Source organism: Tachyglossus aculeatus, chromosome 16, assembly GCF_015852505.1.
Source record: "Tachyglossus aculeatus isolate mTacAcu1 chromosome 16, mTacAcu1.pri, whole genome shotgun sequence".
In the NCBI taxonomy this organism is placed as follows: Eukaryota; Metazoa; Chordata; class Mammalia; order Monotremata; family Tachyglossidae; genus Tachyglossus; species Tachyglossus aculeatus.
Window position 1 is genome coordinate 45,751,603 of NC_052081.1, and position 19,808 is coordinate 45,771,410.

The 19,808-nt window shown below is 52.1% G+C and overlaps 1 protein-coding gene across 1 annotated transcript; it reads left to right on the forward strand.

Annotated features, from left to right (window-relative positions):
• The first annotated feature begins 530 nt into the window (after positions 1-530).
• On the forward strand, positions 531-19,411 carry CAP1 (cyclase associated actin cytoskeleton regulatory protein 1). The gene is made up of 12 exons (XM_038757811.1): positions 531-655; positions 794-894; positions 5,788-5,865; positions 7,941-8,084; positions 8,190-8,275; positions 10,831-10,936; positions 11,025-11,190; positions 11,381-11,565; positions 13,959-14,082; positions 14,187-14,269; positions 16,155-16,298; positions 19,271-19,411. The coding sequence occupies exons 1-12, from the start codon at positions 544-546 to the stop codon at positions 19,352-19,354; spliced, it is 1,413 nt and encodes a 470-aa protein (XP_038613739.1). The 5' UTR covers positions 531-543; the 3' UTR covers positions 19,355-19,411.
• Positions 19,412-19,808: the final 397 nt, after the last annotated feature.

The window sequence follows — 19,808 nt, forward strand, 5'->3', positions numbered from 1 at the left end:
CCCCTTCTAGACTGGGAGCCCATTGTGGGGTAGGGACCGTCTCTATATGTTGCCGGCTTGTACTTCCCAAGCGCTTAGTACAGTGCTCTGCACACAGTAAGCGCTCAATAAATGCGATTGTATGAATGAATGAATAAATGAACGAACTTCGCTGGGCCTCAGTGACCTCCCCAGAACCCCGTACAGAGTTGGGTGGTCCCTAGCGTGACGCCCCCAGTTCCCTCAGAAGAGCCAGAGATCCTGCAGTCTGCGACCCCACCTCTTCACGCCACCCTCCGCACATGGTCCGAAACAATCAATCGTATTTATTGAGCGCTTACTGTGTGCAGAGCACTGTACTAAGCGCTTGGGAAGTACAAGTTGGCACCATATAGAGACGGTCCCTACCCAACAGTGGGCTCACAGTCTAAAAGGGGGAGACAGAGAACGAAACCGAACATACTAACAAAATAAAAGAAGATGGGTGTGCGGCGGGAGGGGCACCCGTCTTTGTGCCCAGGCCCCTCCGAGTGACCGCGGCTTTGCCTCAGCAGGTGGAGCGTCATGGCCGATATGCAGCACCTGGTTGAGAGGCTGGAGAAGGCGGTGGGCAGGCTGGAGGCGGTGTCCCAGGCCCCCGGCGGGCACGGGGGCTGCGGAGACGCCGGGCCCAAAGGTAAGAAGTCCCACCGCCCGAGCGGGAGGGCTCGGTTCCCGATCGAACGCCCCGAGCCCGGGAATGGGAGGCGGCGGCGGGCTGGGCAGAGGCGGCTCCTGCCGCCCCTCTAACGCCTTGGCCGTCTCCCTTCGGCAGGCGTGGCTCCGTTCGTGCAAGCCTTCGACTCGCTCCTCGCCGGTCCGGTGGCCGAGTACCTGAGGATCAGCAGGGAAATCGGGGGCGACGTTCAGAAACACGTGAGGGCCCTTGTCGCTTCCTCCCCTCCCAAGGGCGGCCGGCGCTGCCCGGCTGCTCTTCTGGCTGTTTGAGTCGAGGCATGAGGGAGGGTCCCCTTGGGCTACTCGGTGCCCGTCGCCTCCCGGGGGGCACCCTCCCCACCCCATCACCCCACTCCTTCCCTCTCCCCATCTGCCTCTTCCGCCCTCCGTTTCCCATCTCATTCCTACCTAATAATGATGATGATGGCATTTGTTAAGCGCTCACTACGTGCCAAGCACTGTTCTAATCACTGGTGGGGATGCAGGGTAATCAGGTTGTCCCACGTGGGGCTCCCAGTCTTCATCCCCATTTTGCAGATGAGGTCACTGAGGCCCAGAGAAGTTCATTCATTCATTCATTCAGTCAGTCATATTTATTGAGCGCTTACTGTGTGCAGAGCACTGTACTAAGCGCTTGGGAAGTGCAAGTCAGCAACATATAGAGACGGTTCCTGCCCAACAACGGGCTCACAGTCTAGAAGGGGGAGACAGACAACAAAACGAAACATGGAGACAGGTGTCTAAATCGTCAGAACAACTAGAATTAAAGCTAGATGCACATCATTAACAAAATAAAAAGAATAGTACATATGTACTAAACGTTTTCCGATGGCTGTTAACACTGTCCAGATATTTCCTAACATGGTGTTGTGATGACCCAGCCAAGAGGAAAAAGTCTCCATTGTATTTTCAACCCAGTCTTATAGATGTCTCAGATAGCTGATGCAGAAAGAAATATTTGATACCACCAGCATCTGAATCTTCCTTGTCCCATAGCAGGGCATTGGAGAATTTCATTGTTTGGAGAAAGTCTTGTAATAATAATAATAATGATGGTATTTCTTAAGCGCTTACTATGTGCAAAGCACTGTTCTAAGCACTGGGGAGATTACAAGGTGATCAGGTTGTCCCACGGGGGGGCTCACAGTTTTTAATCCCCATTTTACAGATGAGGGAACTGAGGCCCAGAGAAGTGAAGTGACTTGCCCAAAGTCACCCAGCTGACAATTGGCGGAGCTGGGATTTGAACCCATGACCCGGGCTCTTTCCACTGAGCCACGCTGCTTCTCTGGTAGACAGATAACCTCTACCTAGTCAATGAGTAACAAATATCCTATGAATTGTACATACCAGTGTAAAAAAACAAACAAGTGACTTGCCCGGTGTCACACAGCTGACAAGTGGCGAGGCCAGAATTAGAACCCGTGACCTCTGGCTCCTAAGCCCGGGCTCTTTCCGCTGAGCCACGCTGCTTCTACTCTTGGGAGAGGCCTCTCATTCATTCATTCAGTCATATTTATTGAGCGCTTACTGTGTGCAGAGCACTGTACTAAGCGCTTGGGAAGTCCAAGTTGGGGAGGAGCCGATGAGCCCTTTGGGAAATCGGGGTCCATCGGGGCGCCAACCTCACCCCTCCATCTGCCGGCTCCTTATCTCCATTCCTCCTTATTTCCTTCCTCCATTCCTATTACTCTATTCATTCATTTATTTATTTATTTATTTATTCATTCATTCATTCATTTATTCATTCATTCATTCATTTATCTATCTTGTACCTATCTATTCTATTCATTTTATTTTGTTAGTATGTTTGGTTTTGTTCTCTGCCTCCCCCTTTTAGACTGTGAGCCCGCTGTTGGGTGGGGACTGTCTCTATATGTTGCCAACTTGTACTTCCCAAGCGCTTAGTACAGTGCTCTGCACACAGTAAGCGCTCAATAAATACGATTGATTGATTGATTGATTGATTGATCTGCCGGCCCCCCGGGGCAGGGAGGGGAGGCGAGGCAGGGAATAACCTCCTGGAGGGTGGCCTGGGAGCCGGAAGAAACGCTCTTTTTGACCCATCAGAATTCCCGGCAACTTCCTCCTTTCCCTGCCGTCTGTCGTCCCGGGAGGCCGACGGCGCGGGCTGTGTGCGAGTCCTCCCCGTTCCCCCGCCCCCGCCCCGGCTTGCCGAAAGAGGAACCGGGGAGAAGGCGGCTTTCTATTTTTGAGCGTGGAGGCGAGCGGCAGGCCTGGAGCCATTGGCTAGCACACCCCACCACCCCCATCTTCAGCCTGGTCCTCTCCCCCCTCCCCGACAGAAAACGTAGGCTGGGGCCCCAGGTGAGGCTGGAGAACCGCCCCTCATTCATTCATTCATTCATTCAATCGTATTTATTGAGCGCTTACTGTGTGCAGAGCACTGTACTAAGCGCTTCGTGACAGAGCTTCAGGCTGGCTTCCGGGCAGGCGCCCGATGACCACACGGCCAACTCTGCCGCCCGCAAGAGGAAATTTCCCAAGATCTCTGTGCTCTGGGCTGCTCTGAGAAGCTCTGAGCTTTTCATTCATTCAGTCGGATTTATTCATTCATTCATTCACTCATTCAGTCGTATTTATTGAGCGCTTCCTGTGTGCAGAGCACTGGACTAAGCGCTTCGTGACAGAGCTTCAGGCTGGCTTCCGGGCAGGGGCCCGATGACCACACGGCCAACTCTGCCACCCGCAAGAGGAAATTTCCCAAGATCTCTGTGCTCTGGGCTGCTCTGAGAAGCTCTGAGCTTTTCATTCATTCAGTCGTATTTATTCATTCATTCATTCATTCACTCAGTCATATTTATTGAGCGCTTACTGTGTGCAGAGCACTGGACTAAGCGCTTGGGAAGTCCAAGTTGGCAACATATAGAGACGGTCCCTACCCAACAGTGGGCTCACGGTCTAGAAGGGGGAGACATTCATTCATTCATTTATTCATTCAATCGTATTTATTGAGCGCTTACTGTGTGCAGAGCACTGGACTAAGCGCTTGGGAAGTCCAGGTTGGCAACATCTAGAGACGGTCCCTACCCAACAGTGGGCTCACGGTCTAGAAGGGGGAGACATTCATTCATTCAGTCAGTCGTATTGATTGAGCGCTTACTGTGTGCAGAGCACTGGACTAAGCGCTTGGGAAGTCCAAGTTGGCAACATCTAGAGACGGTCCCTACCCAACAGCGGGCTCACAGTCTAGAAGGGGGAGACAGACAACAAAACAAAACATATTAACAAAATAAAATAAATAGAATAAATATGTACAAATGCACATAGTATGTGCTTAACAAATACCACTATTGTTATTATTTTGGACAAAGGTCTTGCTAGTGTTGATTTTTTTTTTAGTTTGTTACCATTCCTAGGTAGCCAAAGGGTCCCCGAAATTTACTCGTCACGTAGATTCATTCATTCATTCAATTGTATTTATTGAGCGCTTACTGTGTGTAGAGCACTGGACTAAGCGCTTGGGAAGTCCAAGTTGGCAACATAAAGAGACAGTCCCTACCCAACAGCGGGCTCACAGTCTAGAAGTGGGAGACAGACAACAGAACAAAGCATATTAACAGAATAAAATAAATAAAATAAGCACTTGAGCACTTGCTGTGTGCAGAGCACCGAGCTTGCCTTCCCTCCGGCCTCTCTCCGCGGTGGCCACCTCCTTGGCCCGAGGCTGCCTCCCTCATGGGATTCAGAGAAGCAGCGTGGCTCAGTGGAAAGCGCCCGGGCTTTGGAGCCAAAGGTCGTGGGTTCAAATCCCAGCCCCGCCACTTGTCAGCCGTGTGACTTCGGGCACGTCGCTTAACTTCTCTGAGCCTCAGTTCCCTCATCTGGAAAATGGGGATGAAGACTGTGAGCTCCCCGTGGGACCACCTGATCACCTTGTAACCGCCACAGTGCTTTGCACATAGTAAGCGCTTAATAAATGCTGCCATCATCATTCAGGGTGGTGGTGGGGATCACCCCCTACCCTTGCCAAGCCTCTTCACTAATTACGCTAGCAGTGGGCATCCCTCCCCCCGCTGCCCAGCTGTGTGTTTCAAGGCCCTACTGAGAGCTCACCTCCTCCAGGAGGCCTTTCCAGACTGAGCCCCTTCCTTCCTCTCCCCCCTCCATCCCCCCCATCTTACCTCCTTCCCTTCCCCACAGCACCTGTATATATGTATATATGTTTGTACATATTTATTACTCTATTTATCTTGTACATATCTATTCTATTTATTTTATTTTGTTAGTATGTTTGGTTTGGTTCTCTGTCTCCCCCTTTTAGACTGTGAGCCCACTGATGGGTAGGGACTGTCTCTAGATGTTGCCAACTTGTACTTCCCAAGTGCTCAGTCCAGTGCTCTGCACACAGTAAGCGCTCAGTAAATACGATTGATTGATGTGTCACCGAAACGGGCTCCTTATCTCCATTCCTCCTTATCTCCTTCCTCCATTCCTATTACTCTATTTATTTGTTTATTTTACTGGTACATATCTATTCTATTTATTTTATTTTGTTAGTATGTTTGGTTTGGTTCTCTGTCTCCCCCTTTTAGACTGTGAGCCCACTCTTGGGTAGGGACTGTCTCTATATGTTGCCAACTTGTACTTCACAAATGCTTAGTACAGTGCTCTGCACACAGTAAGCGCTCAATAAATACGATTGATTGATTGTCTCCCCCTTTTAGACTGTGAGCCCACTGTTGGGTAGGGACTGTCTCTATATGTTGCCAACTTGTACTTCCCAAGCGCTCAGTACAGTGCTCTGTACACAGTAAGCGCTCAGTAAATACGATTGGTTGATTGATTGATGTGTCACCAGAAACCGGCTCCTTATCTCCATTCCTCCTTATCTCCTTCCTCCATTCCTGTTACTCTATTTATTTTATTGGTACATATTTATCCTATTTATTTTATTTTGTTAGTATGTTTGGTTTTGTTCTCCGTCTCCCCCTTTTAGACTGTGAGCCCACTGTTGGGTAGGGACCGTCTCTCTATGTTGCCAACTTGGACTTCCCAAGCCCTCAGTACCGTGCTCTGCACACAGTAAGCGCTCAATAAATACGATTGATTGATTGATTGATTCCTCAGGCCGAGATGGTCCACACGGGGCTGAAGACGGAACGGGCCCTCCTGGTGACGGCCTCTCAATGCCAGCAGCCTTCTGGGGTGAGTTTCCGGGGTTGCGGGGGAACGGGGGAGGTGAAAAGGCTTCGCTAGGGAGACGAGGGGAAGAGGGGGGTTGTTTTAACCTTCCTCTTTTAGTTGGGGCGAAGTCTGCCAAGCCATCCCGGCCTCTTAAAATAGATCCCGGCGCGTCGCGTGACAACCAGAGTCCCGTTCGCCGAGCCGATTTCCCCAAGCAGCCTCCTCCAGTTTGGTAGAATGACGGGAACAGCCCGCCGAAGCTATTTCTGGGTCTCTAACGGGCTCCTGGCGGCCCGCGCCAACTCACCCTCCGACCTCTGGGCCGGGGATCGTTTGTAGCGGCCGCAGCTTACTGGTAGGATTGCTATTTATCGAGCGCCCGCTGGGTTTGGCACACTGAACTAAGCGCTTGGGAAAGTACAACAGAAGCAAAAAAAAAAAAAAAACCCCAAACCACTCACCACCTTCCCGTAAGGAGCTTCCAGTCAATCAATCAATCAGTCGTATTTATTGAGCGCTTACTATGTGCAGAGCACTGTACTAAGCGCTTGGAAAGTACAAATTGGCAACACGTAGAGACAGTCCCTACCCAACAGTGGGCTCACAGTCTAAAAGGGGGAGACAGAGAACAGAACCAAACATACCAACAAAATAAAATAGGATAGAAATGTACAAGTAAAATAAATAAATAAATAAATAGAGTAATAAATATGTACTTGGACGAGGGAGGTAGACGTAAAGCTGTTTACTTGGGAGGTACAATTTGTACTTCCCAAGCGCTTAGTACAGTGCTCTGCACATAGTCAGCGCTCAATAAATACGATTGATGATGATGATGATGATGTTTAGCGGTGGGGTACCGGCCCTGTCACTCGTCCGCCGTGTGACCTTGGGCAAGTCGCTTCACTTCGCTTTGTGGCTCATTGGAAAGAGCCCGGGCTTTGGAGACAGAGGTGATGGGTTCAAATTCCGGCTCTGCCAGTTGTCAGCTGGGTGACTTTGGGCAAGTCACTTCTCTGGGCCTCAGTTCCCTCATCTGGAAAATGGGGATTAAGACTGTGAGCCCCAAGTGGGACAACCTGCTCACCTTGTATCCTCCCCAGCGCTTAGAACAGTGCTTTAACAAATGCCATCATCATTATTATTATTATTACTTCTCCGTGCCTCAGTTGCCTCGTCTGTAAAATGGGGATTGAGGCTGTGAGCCCCACGTGGGACGAGGACCACGTCCAGTCCGCTTTGCTGGTTTTCATTCCAGTGCTTAGGACGGTGCCTGCCACTTAGTAAGCACTTAGCCAGTACCGCAGTTATTCATCGGAATAAATCGGGTCACGGGAGTTGAGGAAGGATATGCCTAAGTAAATCTGTAAGTGCTGGAGGCTGACGTGTTGGTGTGACTGGAGTTGGAGGGAATTGGGGCGGACCTGTTGGAGGGGAATAGGATTTTAGAAGGGCCCGGAGGGTGGGGAGCACTGGGGTCGGTCTGATCGGGCAGGGGCGGGAGTTTTGGGCCTGTGGGCCAGCTGGAGAGACGAGTGTGAGGTACAGCTGGGAGGTTCATTCATTTCTAGACTGTGAGCCCACTGTTGGGTAGCGTGTTGCCAACTTGGACTTCCCAAGCGCTTAGTCCAGTGCTCTGCACACAGTAAGCGCTCGATAAATACGATTGAATGAATGAATGGTGGACACATTCTCTGCCCATAAGGAGTTTCCAGCTGACTAGGCCGCTTCCAGGGTCGGCCAGGCTGTTCAGGCCCGTGGGAGACTTCCTGGGAGTTGAGAGGCGCCCAGCCTGACGTCCTTGTCGGGGTCAGGGAGGGTGGCTTGGCTTCTTAAAGCAGGCCGTTTTCCCCCCGGGGGGTTGCCGGAGGGACCCAAGTAGCCGCTCAATCCTCCCCGCCCCGCGCTGTGTGGGTTTTCTGAGGTTGGGAGTGGGGAGCGGGCCGGCGGGGACACGGGGAGGGCCGAGGAAGGGGATTTGGCCAGAGGGATGGCGGCCCCGGTGCAGGCCGGCGGTTGTCGCGGTCGGGCGTTTCCCAGGGACCGGAGCCGCCCCGCCATTTCCACCCCGTCTGCTTTCCCTTTCCGGCCTCCAGAATAAACTCTCGGACCTGCTGGGCCCCATCTCGGACCAGATCCAGGGGGTGCAGAACTTCCGGGAGAAGAATCGGGGCAGCAGGCTGTTCAATCACCTGTCGGCCGTCAGCGAGAGCATCCCAGCGCTGGGCTGGGTGGCCATGGTGAGCCCCGGCCCCGGGGGAGCGGCGGGGGGGACCCCCCCACCCCCCCGGGGGAGCGGCGGGGGGACGGGGACCCGTGGCCATCTGACCCGTGACTGTCTCTAGGCTCCCAAGCCGGGCCCGTACGTGAAGGAGATGACCGACGCCGCCATGTTCTACACAAACCGCGTTCTCAAGGAATACAAGGATGTGTACGTTCAGCCCCTCCGCCCATCACTCAATCCATCAATCAGTCGTATTTATTGAGCGCTTACCGTGTGCAGAGCACTGGAATAAGAGCTTGGGATGTCCAAGTTGGCAACATCGACAGACGGCCCCTACCCAACAGCGGGCTCACAGTCTAGAAGGGGGAGACAGAGAACAAAACAAAACGTATTAACAAAATAAATAGGATAGATATGTACAAGTAAAATAAATAAATAGAGTAATAAATACGTACAAACAGGTCAATGGTGCTCGCTGGGTGCGGGGCACCGGACTGAGCACTTGAGTTGGTAGACGCAGTCTGCGCCCTCAAGGGGCTTACAGCCTAGTCGGGGGAGACATAAAAATACAGATGGGGATGGGAATAATAATAATAATAATGATGGCATTTATTAAGCGCTTACTATGTGCAAAGCGCCTTGCTAAGCGCTGGGGTGGTTACAAGATGATCAGGTTGTCCCACGGTGGGGGCTCACAGTCTTCATCCCCATTTTCCAGATGAGGTCACTGAGGCACAGAGAAGTGAAGCGACTTGCCCAAAGTCACACAGCTGACGATTGGCAGAGCCGGGGTTTGAACCCATGACCTCCGACTCCAAAGCCTGGGCTCTTTTCTACTGAGCCACGCTGCTTCTCAAATAATGGCATTTGTTAAGCGCTTACTATGTGCCAAGCGCTGTTCTGAGCACTGGGGAGGTTACAAGGTGATCAGGTTGTCCCATGGGGGGCTCACAGTCCTTATCCCCATTTTACAGATGAGGTCACTGAGGCCCAGAGAAGTGAAGTGGCTTGCCCAAAGTCACACAGCTGGAGATTGGCAGAGTTGGGATTTGAACCCATGACCTCCGACTCCAAGGCCCAGGCTCTTTCCACTGAGCCACGCTGTGAGGATGTGTCCGTCAGGGGTGTGGGGTTGGGGGTAGGGTGAGTTTCGAGGGGCTAAGGGGATACAGACCCTGGTGATGAGGTGACGCAGAAGGGAGGGCGGATAGGGTGGGGAGATGGGGGGTAAATCAGGGAAGGCTCCCTGGAGGCGATGTCATTTTGGTAGGGCTTTAAAGACAGGGGGAGAGCAGTGTGGCTTAGTGGATAGAGCCCCGGCCTAGGTGTCAGGAGGACCTGGGTTCTAATCCCGGCTCTGCCACTCGTCTGCTGTGTGGCCTTGTCACCTCACTTGTTTGGGCCTCAGTGACCTCATCTGGAAAACGGGGCTTGAAGATTGTGAGCCCCATGTGGGGCAAGGACGGTGTCTAACCCGATTTGCGCGTTTAGTACGGTGCCCCTCACAGAGTAAGCACGTAACAAAGACCGTCATTATGATCAGAGAGGCTGTGAGCGTGGGCTCAGCGGCCTGGCCGGGCGCCCGTCCCCATCCCGGTGGGGGTCGTGGTTGGAGCCGGGTCCCTCCATCCCGCCCACCGTCCCGCGGGGTTGCCTGGCAACAGTCGCGCCTTTTGCCAACAGGAAATGTTGGGTGCAGAGCGTCCCTGCCTGGGAGCCTCCCCCCTTCCCCCGCGGGTTCTCCTGACTTGTGGGTGGGAAGGTGTCAATCACCTCGGCCGTGGCTTGGTGGCTTGTCTTTGTCCAGAAATGCTCTGGGCATGTTACTCTCCTCCTCAAAAATCTCCAGTGGCTCCCAATCAATCTGCGCATCAGGCAGAAACTCCTCACCCTGGGCTTCCAGGCCGTCCATCCCCTCGCCCCCTCCTACCTCACCTCCCTTCTCTCCTTCTGCAGCCCAGCCCGCACCCTCCGCTCCTCTGATGCTAATCTCTTCAGCATGCCTCGTTCTCACCTGTCCCACCATCGACCCCCAGCCCACGTCCTCCCCCTGGCCCGGAATGCCCTCAATCCCTCCGCCCACCCGCCAAGCTCGCTCTCTTCCTCCCTTCAAAGCCCTACTGAGAGCTCACCTCCTCCAGGAGGCCTTCCCACACTGAGCCCCCTCCTTCCTCTCCCCCTCCTCCCCCTCTCCATCCCCCCGCCTTACCTCCTTCCCTTCCCCACAGCACCTGTATATATGTTTGTACATATTTATTACTCTATTTATTTTACTTGTACATATCTACTTTGTTAATATGTTTGGTTTTGTTCTGTGTCTCCCCCTTCTAGACTGTGAGCCCGCTGTTGGGTAGGGACTGTCTCTAGATGTTGCCAACTTGGACTTCCCAAGCGCTTAGCGCAGTGCTCTGCACTCAGTAAGCGCTCAATAAATACGATTGATTGATTGGTGGGGTTTTCGAACAGGCTCTGGGGGGGCTCTCCTAGAAGGAAGGGGGGCATTTGCTTGTTTAGAGAGGGAGGCCCGGGGATGGAGAGCTGCCGGGGTCAGTGCCTCTTTGCCCTTCCCCATTCCAGCTATCAGGGTGGACCAATCCATGTTTATTGAGCGCTTACTGTGTGCAGAGCACTGTACTAAGCGCTTGGGAAGTCCAAGTTGGCACCATATAGAGACGGTCCCTACTCAACAGCGGGGTCACAGTCTAGACCAGGGTCTGGGGGTGCCCCGGGCAGCTTCACCTGAGCTCTTTTCCCCTCCCCAGGGACAAGAAGCACGTGGACTGGGTGAAAGCGTACCTGAGCATCTGGGTGGAGCTCCAGGCCTACATCAAGGAGTTCCACACCACCGGTCTCACCTGGAGCAAAACGGTCAGTGAGGCTCCCCGGCCGCTCCGCGGGCCGGCACTCGGGCCGGGGGCCGGACTGACGCCTCCTCTCCCCCCCCCATCCCGGCCAGGGTCCGCTGGCGAAGGAACCGAGCGGAGGCTCCGCCGGTTCGGGGGCGCCGCCCCCGCCCCCGGGGCCTCCCCCGCCGCCGGTCCCCACCAGCTCCGGCTCGGACGACGCGGCCTCGCGCTCGGCCCTCTTCGCCCAGATCAACCAGGGAGAGGGCATCACGCACGGTGAGCGGCGTCCAGCCGGGCCACCCGGAGAGGGCGGGTGGGGCGGCCGGAGAGGCCTCGGGAGGGAGGGGGAGACGGCGATCCGGGGCGAGGGGGTGGGAGGATTCGGGGGGTTGTTTCTGGGGTCCCGGGAGGGGGGAGGCCCGGAAGCGCAGGCGGACCGAACGGCTTCGTGGGGGGGCCTCGGCAGCTTTGAAGCACGTGTCGGACGACATGAAGACCCACAAGAACCCCGCCCTGAAGAGCCAGGGGGGCCCCGTGCGGGCCGGCCCCAAGCCCTTTACCGCCCCTAAACCCACCGGCGGCTCCGTCCTCAAACCCCTGGCCAAGAGGGAGCCACCCTTGCTGGAGCTGGAGGGCAAAAAGTGGAGAGTGGTGAGTGGGGCGGCGGCGGCCGGGTGAGGGGGGGACCGACCCCGGTGGAAGAGGGGGATCCCCCGGTTGGGGACGGACCCGAAACCGGTCCGGCCCAGGAGGCGGAGGGGATAGAGCCCGGGCCTGGGATTCGGGAGCACCTGGTTTCTAATCAGAGAAATCAATCAATCAATCACTCGTATTTATTGAGTGCTCACTGTGCGCAGAGCACTGGACTAAGCGCTTGGAGAAGCAGCGTGGCTCAGTGGAAAGAGCCCGGGCTTTGGAGTCAGGCATCATGTGGTTCAAATCCCGGCTCTTCCATCTGCCAGCTGTGTGACTTGGGGCAAGTCGCTTCTCTTCTCTGGGCCTCAGTGACCTCATCGGGAAAATGGGGGTTAAGGCTGGGAGCTGAGCCCCACGAGGGGCAACCTGATTACCTTGTCACCTCCCTGGCGCTTAGAACAGCGCTTTGCACATAGTAAGCGCTTAACAAATGCCATCATTATTATTATTATTATTATTGTATCCCCCCCAGCGCTTAAAACAGTGCTTTGCACATAGAAAGTGCTTAACAAATACCATCGTCATTATTATTATTATTGTATCCCCCCCAGCACTTAAAACAGTGCTTTGCACATAGTAAGTGCTTAACAAATACCATCATCACTATTAGTACAGTGCTCTGCACATAGTAAGCGCTCAATAAATACGATTGATGATATATACATATATTGCTTGTATCCACCCCAATTGCTTAGTACAGTGCCTGGCACATTCATTCGTGGCTCAGTGGAAGGAGTCTGGGCTTTGGAGTCAGAGGTCATGGGTTCAAATCCCGGCTCTGGCAATTGTCAGCTGTGTGACTTTGGGCAAGTCACTTCACTTCTCGGGGCCTCAGTTCCCTCATCTGGAAAATGGGGATTAAGACTGTGAGCCCCACGTGGGATAACCTGATCACCTTGTATCCCCCCAGTGCTTAGAACAGTGCTTTGCACATAGTAAGCGCTTAACAAATACTACTATTATTATTATTATTATTATTATTATTATTATTATTATTATTATTATTATTATTATTATTAATCCCGGGCTCCCCTGCGCGTCTGCTGTGTGACTTATCTTCTCCGGGCCTCAGCTCCCTCACCTGTAAAATGGGGATTCATTCATTCATTCAGTCGTATTTATTGAGCGCTTACTGTGTGCAGAGCACTGGACTAAGCGCTTGGGAAGTACAAGTTGGCAACATATAGAGACGGTCCCTCCCTGACAGTGGGCTCACAGTCTAGAAGGGGGAGACAGACAACAAAACAGAACATGTTAACAAAATAAAATTATTGGAATAAATATGTACAAATAAAATAAATAGAGCAATAAATACGTACAAACATATATACATATATACAGGGATTGAGACTGTGAGCCCCACATGGGGCAGGGATAGTGTCCAACCCCATCGTGTCTCAGTGGAAAGAGCCCGGGCTTTGGAGTCAGAGGTCAAGGGTTTGAATCACGGCCCTGCCACATGTCTGCTGTGTGACCTTGGGCAAGTCACTTCACTTCTCTGAGCCTGTTACCTCATCTGTAAAATGAGGGTTAAGACTGTGAGCCCCACGTGGAACAACCTGATCACCTTAATAATAATAATAATAATGATGGCATTTATTAAGCACTTACTATGTGCAAAGCACTGTTCTAAGCGCTGGGGAGGTTACAAGGTGATCAGGTTGTATCCCCCCCAGCGCTTAGAACAGTGCTTTGCACATAGTAAGCGCTTAACAAATGCCATTATTATTATTATTACAATATAATATAATTATTATAATAATGATGATGGCATTTGTTAAGCACTTACTAAGCTTATTACTAAGCTTATTAAGCACGTATTATTATTATTATTATTATTATTATTATCATCATCATCATCATCATCATCATCCACCCCAGCGCTTAGTACAGTGCCCGGCACACAGTAGGCACTTAACCGATACCACAATTCTTATTAGAGAAGCAGCGTGGCTCAATGGAAAGAACCTGGGCTTTGGAGTCAAAGGTCATGGGTTCAAATCCCGACTCTGCCATCTGTCTGCTGTGTGACTCTGGGCAAGTCACTTGACTTCTCTGGGCCTCCGTTCCCTTGTCTGTAAAATGGGGAGGAAGACTGTGAGCCCCCCGGGGGACAACCTGATCACCTTGTAACCTCCCCAGCGCTTAGAACAGTGCTTTTGCACAGAGTAAGCGCTTAATAAATGCCATCATTATCATTATTATTATTGTTAAGGCAGCTTCCTGCTGGAGGAGGGGAGCTTACCCCTTTCCCCTCCAGGAGGGGAAAGGGGTGAGCTCCCCATTGCTCTGCCCGTTTTAGAGGGAGGGAGCCTAACAAATACCATTATTATTATTAATAATAACAGGAGAACCAGGAGAATGTCTCCAACCTGGTGATTGAGGACACGGAGCTGAAGCAGGTGGCCTACGTGTTCAAGTGTGTCAACAGCACCCTGCACATCAAGGGCAAGATCAACTCCATCACATTAGGTGAGGGGGGGCCGAGGGCAGACCCCAGACCGCGTCCCCTTCCCCCCACCGCGCCCGCCCGCACTCGGGCCCGGGACTGAGCGGCCCCCTCCCTCTCCTTCCAGACAACTGTAAGAAGCTGGGCCTGGTGTTCGACGACGTCGTGGGTATCGTGGAGATCATCAACAGCAGGGACGTCAAAGTGCAGGTAACGGGATCCCGGCTCGGCCACGTGTCTGCTTTGTGGCCTTGGGCGACTCCCTTCACTTCTCTGGGCCTCCTCGGGTGTCAAATGGGGATTAAATGCCTGTTCTCTCCCACCTAGATTGTGGGACAGAGACTGGGTCCAACCCGTTCATCTGAATTTACCCCGGTGTTTTAGAACATTATTTGAGACCTCGTAAGCACTTAGCAATCAATCAATCCATCAATCGTATTTATTGAGCGCTTACTGTGTGCAGAGCACTGGACTAAGCGCTTGGGAAGTACAAGCTGACAACATCTAGAGACAGTCCCTACCCAACAGTGGGCTCACAGTCTAGAAGGGGGAGACAGAGAACAAAACCAAACATACTAACAAAATAAAATAAATAGAATAGGTAGGTACAAGTAAAATAAATATTTTACTTACAGTGCTTACTATGCTGAGAAGCAGCATGGCTCGGTGGAAAGAGCCCGAGCTTGGGAGTCAGACGTCCTAGGTTCAAATCCCGGCTCTGCCACGTGTCTGCTTTGTGGCCTTGGGCGACTCCCTTCACTTCTCTGGGCCTCCTCAGGTGTCAAATGGGGATTTAAATGCCTGTTCTCTCTCACCTAGATTGTGGGACAGAGACTGGGTCCAATCAATCAATCAATCAGTCATATTTATTGAGTGCTTACTGTGTGCAGAGCACTGTACTAAGCACTTGGGAAGTCAAGTTGGCAACATAACCCGTTCATTTGAATTTACCCCAGTGTTTTAGAACAGTATTTGAGACCTAAGTAAGCAGTGCTTACTACGCTGAGAAGCAGCATGGCTCAGTGGAAAGAGCCCGGGCTTGGGAGTCAGACGTCATGGGTTCAAACCCTGGCTCCGCCAGTTGTCGGCTATGTGACATTGGGCAAGTCACTTGACTTCTCTGGGCCGCAGTTCCCTCATCTGGAAAAGGGGGATTAGGACCGTGAGCCCCCGTGGGACAACCTGATCTCCTTGTAACCTCCCCAGCGCTTAGAACAGTGCTTTGCACATAGTAAGTGCTTAACAAATACCATCATCATCATTCTCTGTGCCTCAGTTCCCTCCTCTGTAAAAGGGGGATTAAGACTGTAAGCCCCCCGTGGGACAACCTAATCACCTTGTAACCTCCCCAGCGCTTAGAACAGTGTTTTGCACATAGTAAGCGCTTAACAAATACCATCATCATCATCGTTCTCTGTGCCTCAGATCCCTCATCTGTAAAAGGGGAATTAAGACTGTGAGCCCCCCGTGGGACAACCTGATCTCCTTGTAACCTCCCCAGCGCTTAGAACAGCGCTTTGCACATAGTAAGCGCTTAACAAATACCATCATCATCATCTTTCTCTATGCCTCAGTTCCCTCATCTGGAAAAGGGGGATTAAGACTGTGAGCCCCCCGTGGGACAACCTGATCTCCTTGTAACCTCCCCAGCGCTTAGAACAGTGCTTTGCACAGAGTAAGCGCTTAACAAATACCATCATCACTGTTCTCTGTGCCTCAGTTCCCGCCTCTGTAAAAGGGGGATTAAGACTGTGAGCCCCCTGTGGGACAACCTCATCTTGTAACCTCCCCAGCGCTTTGCACATAGTAAGCGCTTAATAAATGCCGTTATTATTATTATTATTATGATTAACTGATACCATTCAAAAAAAAAAAGGGGGGGAGGGTTGGTCCACAGATGCCACCGTCCACGAAAGGGAAGGAGGTTGGGCCCAGTGGCTAAAAACAAAGCGCCAAAGAGAGCCACCCCAGCCTCCGTCCATCCCTCTCTCGGCGCCGTCGTCCCCCCGGGCCGCCCTAGCCCGCTGTGGGGCTCGCCCCCGCTCCGCCGAGGTTCCCCGGGGGGGGTCGAGGCTTTACCCGCCTGTCTCCTCAGGTGATGGGGAAAGTGCCAACCATTTCCATCAACAAGACCGACGGCTGCCACGTGTACCTGAGCGCGAGCTCGCTCGACTGCGAGATCGTCAGTGCCAAGTCTTCCGAGATGAACGTCCTCATCCCCGGCGAGGGCGGCGATTTCGTGAGTGCCTTGCCGGCGGGGAGGGGACCGGGGAGAGCCCCCCAGCCGGTGATACCGGTCGGGCTTCAGCTCAGAGGGCACAGGGCGGGATGGCCAAAGCTCCCGTCGCGGAGACAGAAGGCCCTGGGTACTACTACTGATAATAACGACGCCATTTGCTAAGCGCTTACTATGTGCAGAGCACCGTTCGAAGCGCCGGGGGGATATAACGCGATCAGGTTGTCCCACGTGGGGCTCACAGTCAACCCCCATTTTACAGATGCGGTCACTGAGGCTCAGAGAAGCGAAGTGACTTGCCCAAGGTCACACAGCAGGCTCGAACCCGTGACCCCTGACCCTCTCCAGCGAGCCACGCTGTTTCTCCGTACTAATCTCGGCTCTGCCGCCCGTCTGCTGTGTGACCTCGGACAAGTCACTCCTCTGCGCCTCAGTTTCGTCCTCTGTAAAATGGGGATTAAGACCGGGAGCCCCCCCGTGGGATGGGGACAGCGTCCAACCCGATATCCCCAGTGCTTAGGATGGTGCTTGGCACATAGTAAGTGCTTAACACATACCATCGTTATTATTTTTCTGTTAACCCCAGTGCGTAGAATGATGCTTGGCACATAGTAAGTGCTTAACACATACCATCGTTATTATTTTTCTGTTAACCCCAGTGCTTAGAATGATGCTTGGCACATAGTAAGTGCTTAACACATACCATCGTTATTATTTTTCTGTTAACCCCAGTGCTTAGAGTGGTGCTTAGCGCTTAACACATACCATCATTATTATTTTTCTGTTAACCCCAGTGCTTAGAATGGCGCTTAGCGCTTAACACAGACCATCGTTGTTATTTTTCTGTTAACCCCAGTGCTTAGAATGGCGCTTAGCGCTTAACACATACCATCGTTATTATTTTTCTGTTAACCCCAGTGCTTAGAATGGCGCTTAGCGCTTAACACATACCATCGTTATTATTTTTCTGTTAACCCCAGTGCTTAGAGTGGTGCTTAGCGCTTAACACATACCATTGTTATTATTTTTCTGTTAACCCCAGTGCTTAGAGTGGTGCTTGGCACTTAATGCTTAACACATACCATCGTTATTATTTTTCTGTTAACCCCAGTGCTTAGAGTGGTGCTTAGCGCTTAACACATACCATCGTTATTATTTTTCTGTTAACCCCAGTGCTTAGAATGGTCCTTGGCACTTAGCGCTTAACACATACCATTGTTATTATTTTTCTGTTAACTCCAGTGCTTAGAATGGTGCTTGGCGCTTAGCGCTTAACACATACCATCGTTATTATTTTTCTGTTAACCCCAGTGCTTAGAATGGTGCTTAGCGCTTAACACATACCATCGTTATTATTTTTCTGTTAACCCCAGTGCTTAGAATGGTGCTTGGCACTTAGTGCTTAACACATACCATCGTTATTATTTTTCTGTTAACCACAGTGCTTAGAGTGGTGCTTGGCACTTAGCGCTTAACACAAACCATCGTTATTATTTTTCTGTTAACCCCAGTGCTTAGAATGGTGCTTAGCGCTTAACACATACCATCGTTATTATTTTTCTGTTAACCCCAGTGCTTAGAATGGTGCTTGGCACTTAGCGCTTAACACATACCATCGTTATTATTTTTCTGTTAACCCCAGTGCTTAGAATGGTGCTTGGCACTTAGCGCTTAACACAGACCATCGTTATTATTTTTCTGTTAACCCCAGTGCTTAGAATGGTGCTTAGCGCTTAACACATACCATCGTTATTATTTTTCTGTTAACCCCAGTGCTTAGAATGGTGCTTGGCACTTAGCGCTCAACACATACCATCGTTATTATTTTTCTGTTAACCCCAGTGCTTAGAATGGTGCTTGGCACTTAGCGCTTAACACATACCATCATTATTATTTTTCTGTTAACCCCAGTGCTTAGAATGGTGCTTGGCACTTAGCGCTTAACACATACCATCGTTATTATTTTTCTGTTAACCCCAGTGCTTAGAATGGTGCTTGGCACTTAGCGCTTAACACATACCATCATTATTATTTTTCTGTTAACCCCAGTGCTTAGAGTGGTGCTTAGCGCTTAACACATACCATCGTTATTATTTTTCTGTTAACCCCAGTGCTTAGAATGGCACTTAGCGCCTAACACATACCATCGTTAGTATTTTTCTGTTTACCCCAGTGCTTAGAATGGTGCTTGGCGCTTAGCGCTTAGCGCTTATCACATACCATCGTTATTATTTTTCTGTTAACCCCAGTGCTTAGAATGGTGCTTGGCGCTTAGCGCTTAACACATACCATCGTTGTTATTTTTCTATTAACCCCAGTGCTTAGAATGGTGCTTAGCGCTTAACACATACCATTGTTATTATTTTTCTGTTAACCCCAGTGTTTAGAATGGTGCTTGGCACTTAGCGCTTAACACATACCGTCGTTATTATTTTTCTGTTAACCCCAGTGCTTAGAATGGTGCTTGGCACTTAGCGCTTAACACATACCATCGTTATTATTTTTCTGTTAACCCCAGTGCTTAGAATGGTGGTGCTTGGCACATAGCAAGCGCTGAACACATACCATCGTTGTTATTTTTCTATTAACCCCAGTGCTTAGAATGGCGCTTAGCGCTTAACACATACCATCGTTATTATTTTTCTGTTAACCCCAGTGCTTAGAGTGGTGCTTGGCACTTAGCGCTTAACACATACCATCGTTATTATTTTTCTGTTAACCCCAGTGCTTAGAGTGGCGCTTAGCGCTTAACACATACCATCGTTATTATTTTTCCACTAGAGTCTAGGGTTGGGGAGGGCTCGTGGGGCAAGACAGACATCTCCCGCCCACCTTCCCTAGGAACGGGGGTCGGGGGGACCGTCCGGGCACAGGCCGGAGGGAGGCGCGGGCTCCTTGAGGGTTGGGGGGGGGGGACGGGGGGCACCGTCCCGCCGGCCCCGAGCCTGACGGCACGCTCCCGTCCCCCTCCGCAGAACGAGTTTCCGGTCCCCGAGCAGTTCAAGACGCTGTGGAACGGGCAGAAGTTGGTGACCACAGTGACCGAGATCGCGGGCTAAAGCCACCCCAGTGCCACGGGGCCCGGGCCTCCGCCCCCCTCTCCCCCCCCCCAACCCCCTGCCCCCCACCACGGGATCAATCAGCATTCAGACGATTCTCTTCTAGGTTTCCCCTTCCCTTTCCGCTCTCAAACCGCTTTCTCCGTCCTCTCCCGGAGAGACCCAGCTACCCGCCTTCACCGAAATATACCTCAGGCTGCGCGCTGGGGTCACGGGGCGGCGGGGGGGGGGGAGAGGGGAGGGCAGGGCCGGCTGCTCACCCGAATGCCCACCGCGGCGGTCCGGCGGCGGAGACCGGCGCCGGACCGGTACCGGGGGTTAGCTTTCCGCTCCGTCCACGTTCGGTTTCTTCTTGCGTCGTCGCCGTCGCCCCGGGGGGGAACCACCGACGGCCCCCCGGCCGCAGTCGGGGCGCGTTCCTTTTTTTCTTTTGTACCGAGACCCCCCCAGCCCA

Bases quoted from the DNA above. Each gene is read 5' to 3' on its own strand.
- CAP1 (XM_038757811.1), top strand. From the start codon at position 544: ATGGCCGATATGCAGCACCTGGTTGAGAGGCTGGAGAAGGCGGTGGGC. The intron at 895-5,787 runs GTGAGGGCCCTT...TTGATTCCTCAG, and splicing joins GGGGCGACGTTCAGAAACAC to GCCGAGATGGTCCACACGGG. The intron at 14,270-16,154 runs GTAACGGGATCC...CTGTCTCCTCAG, and splicing joins GCAGGGACGTCAAAGTGCAG to GTGATGGGGAAAGTGCCAAC.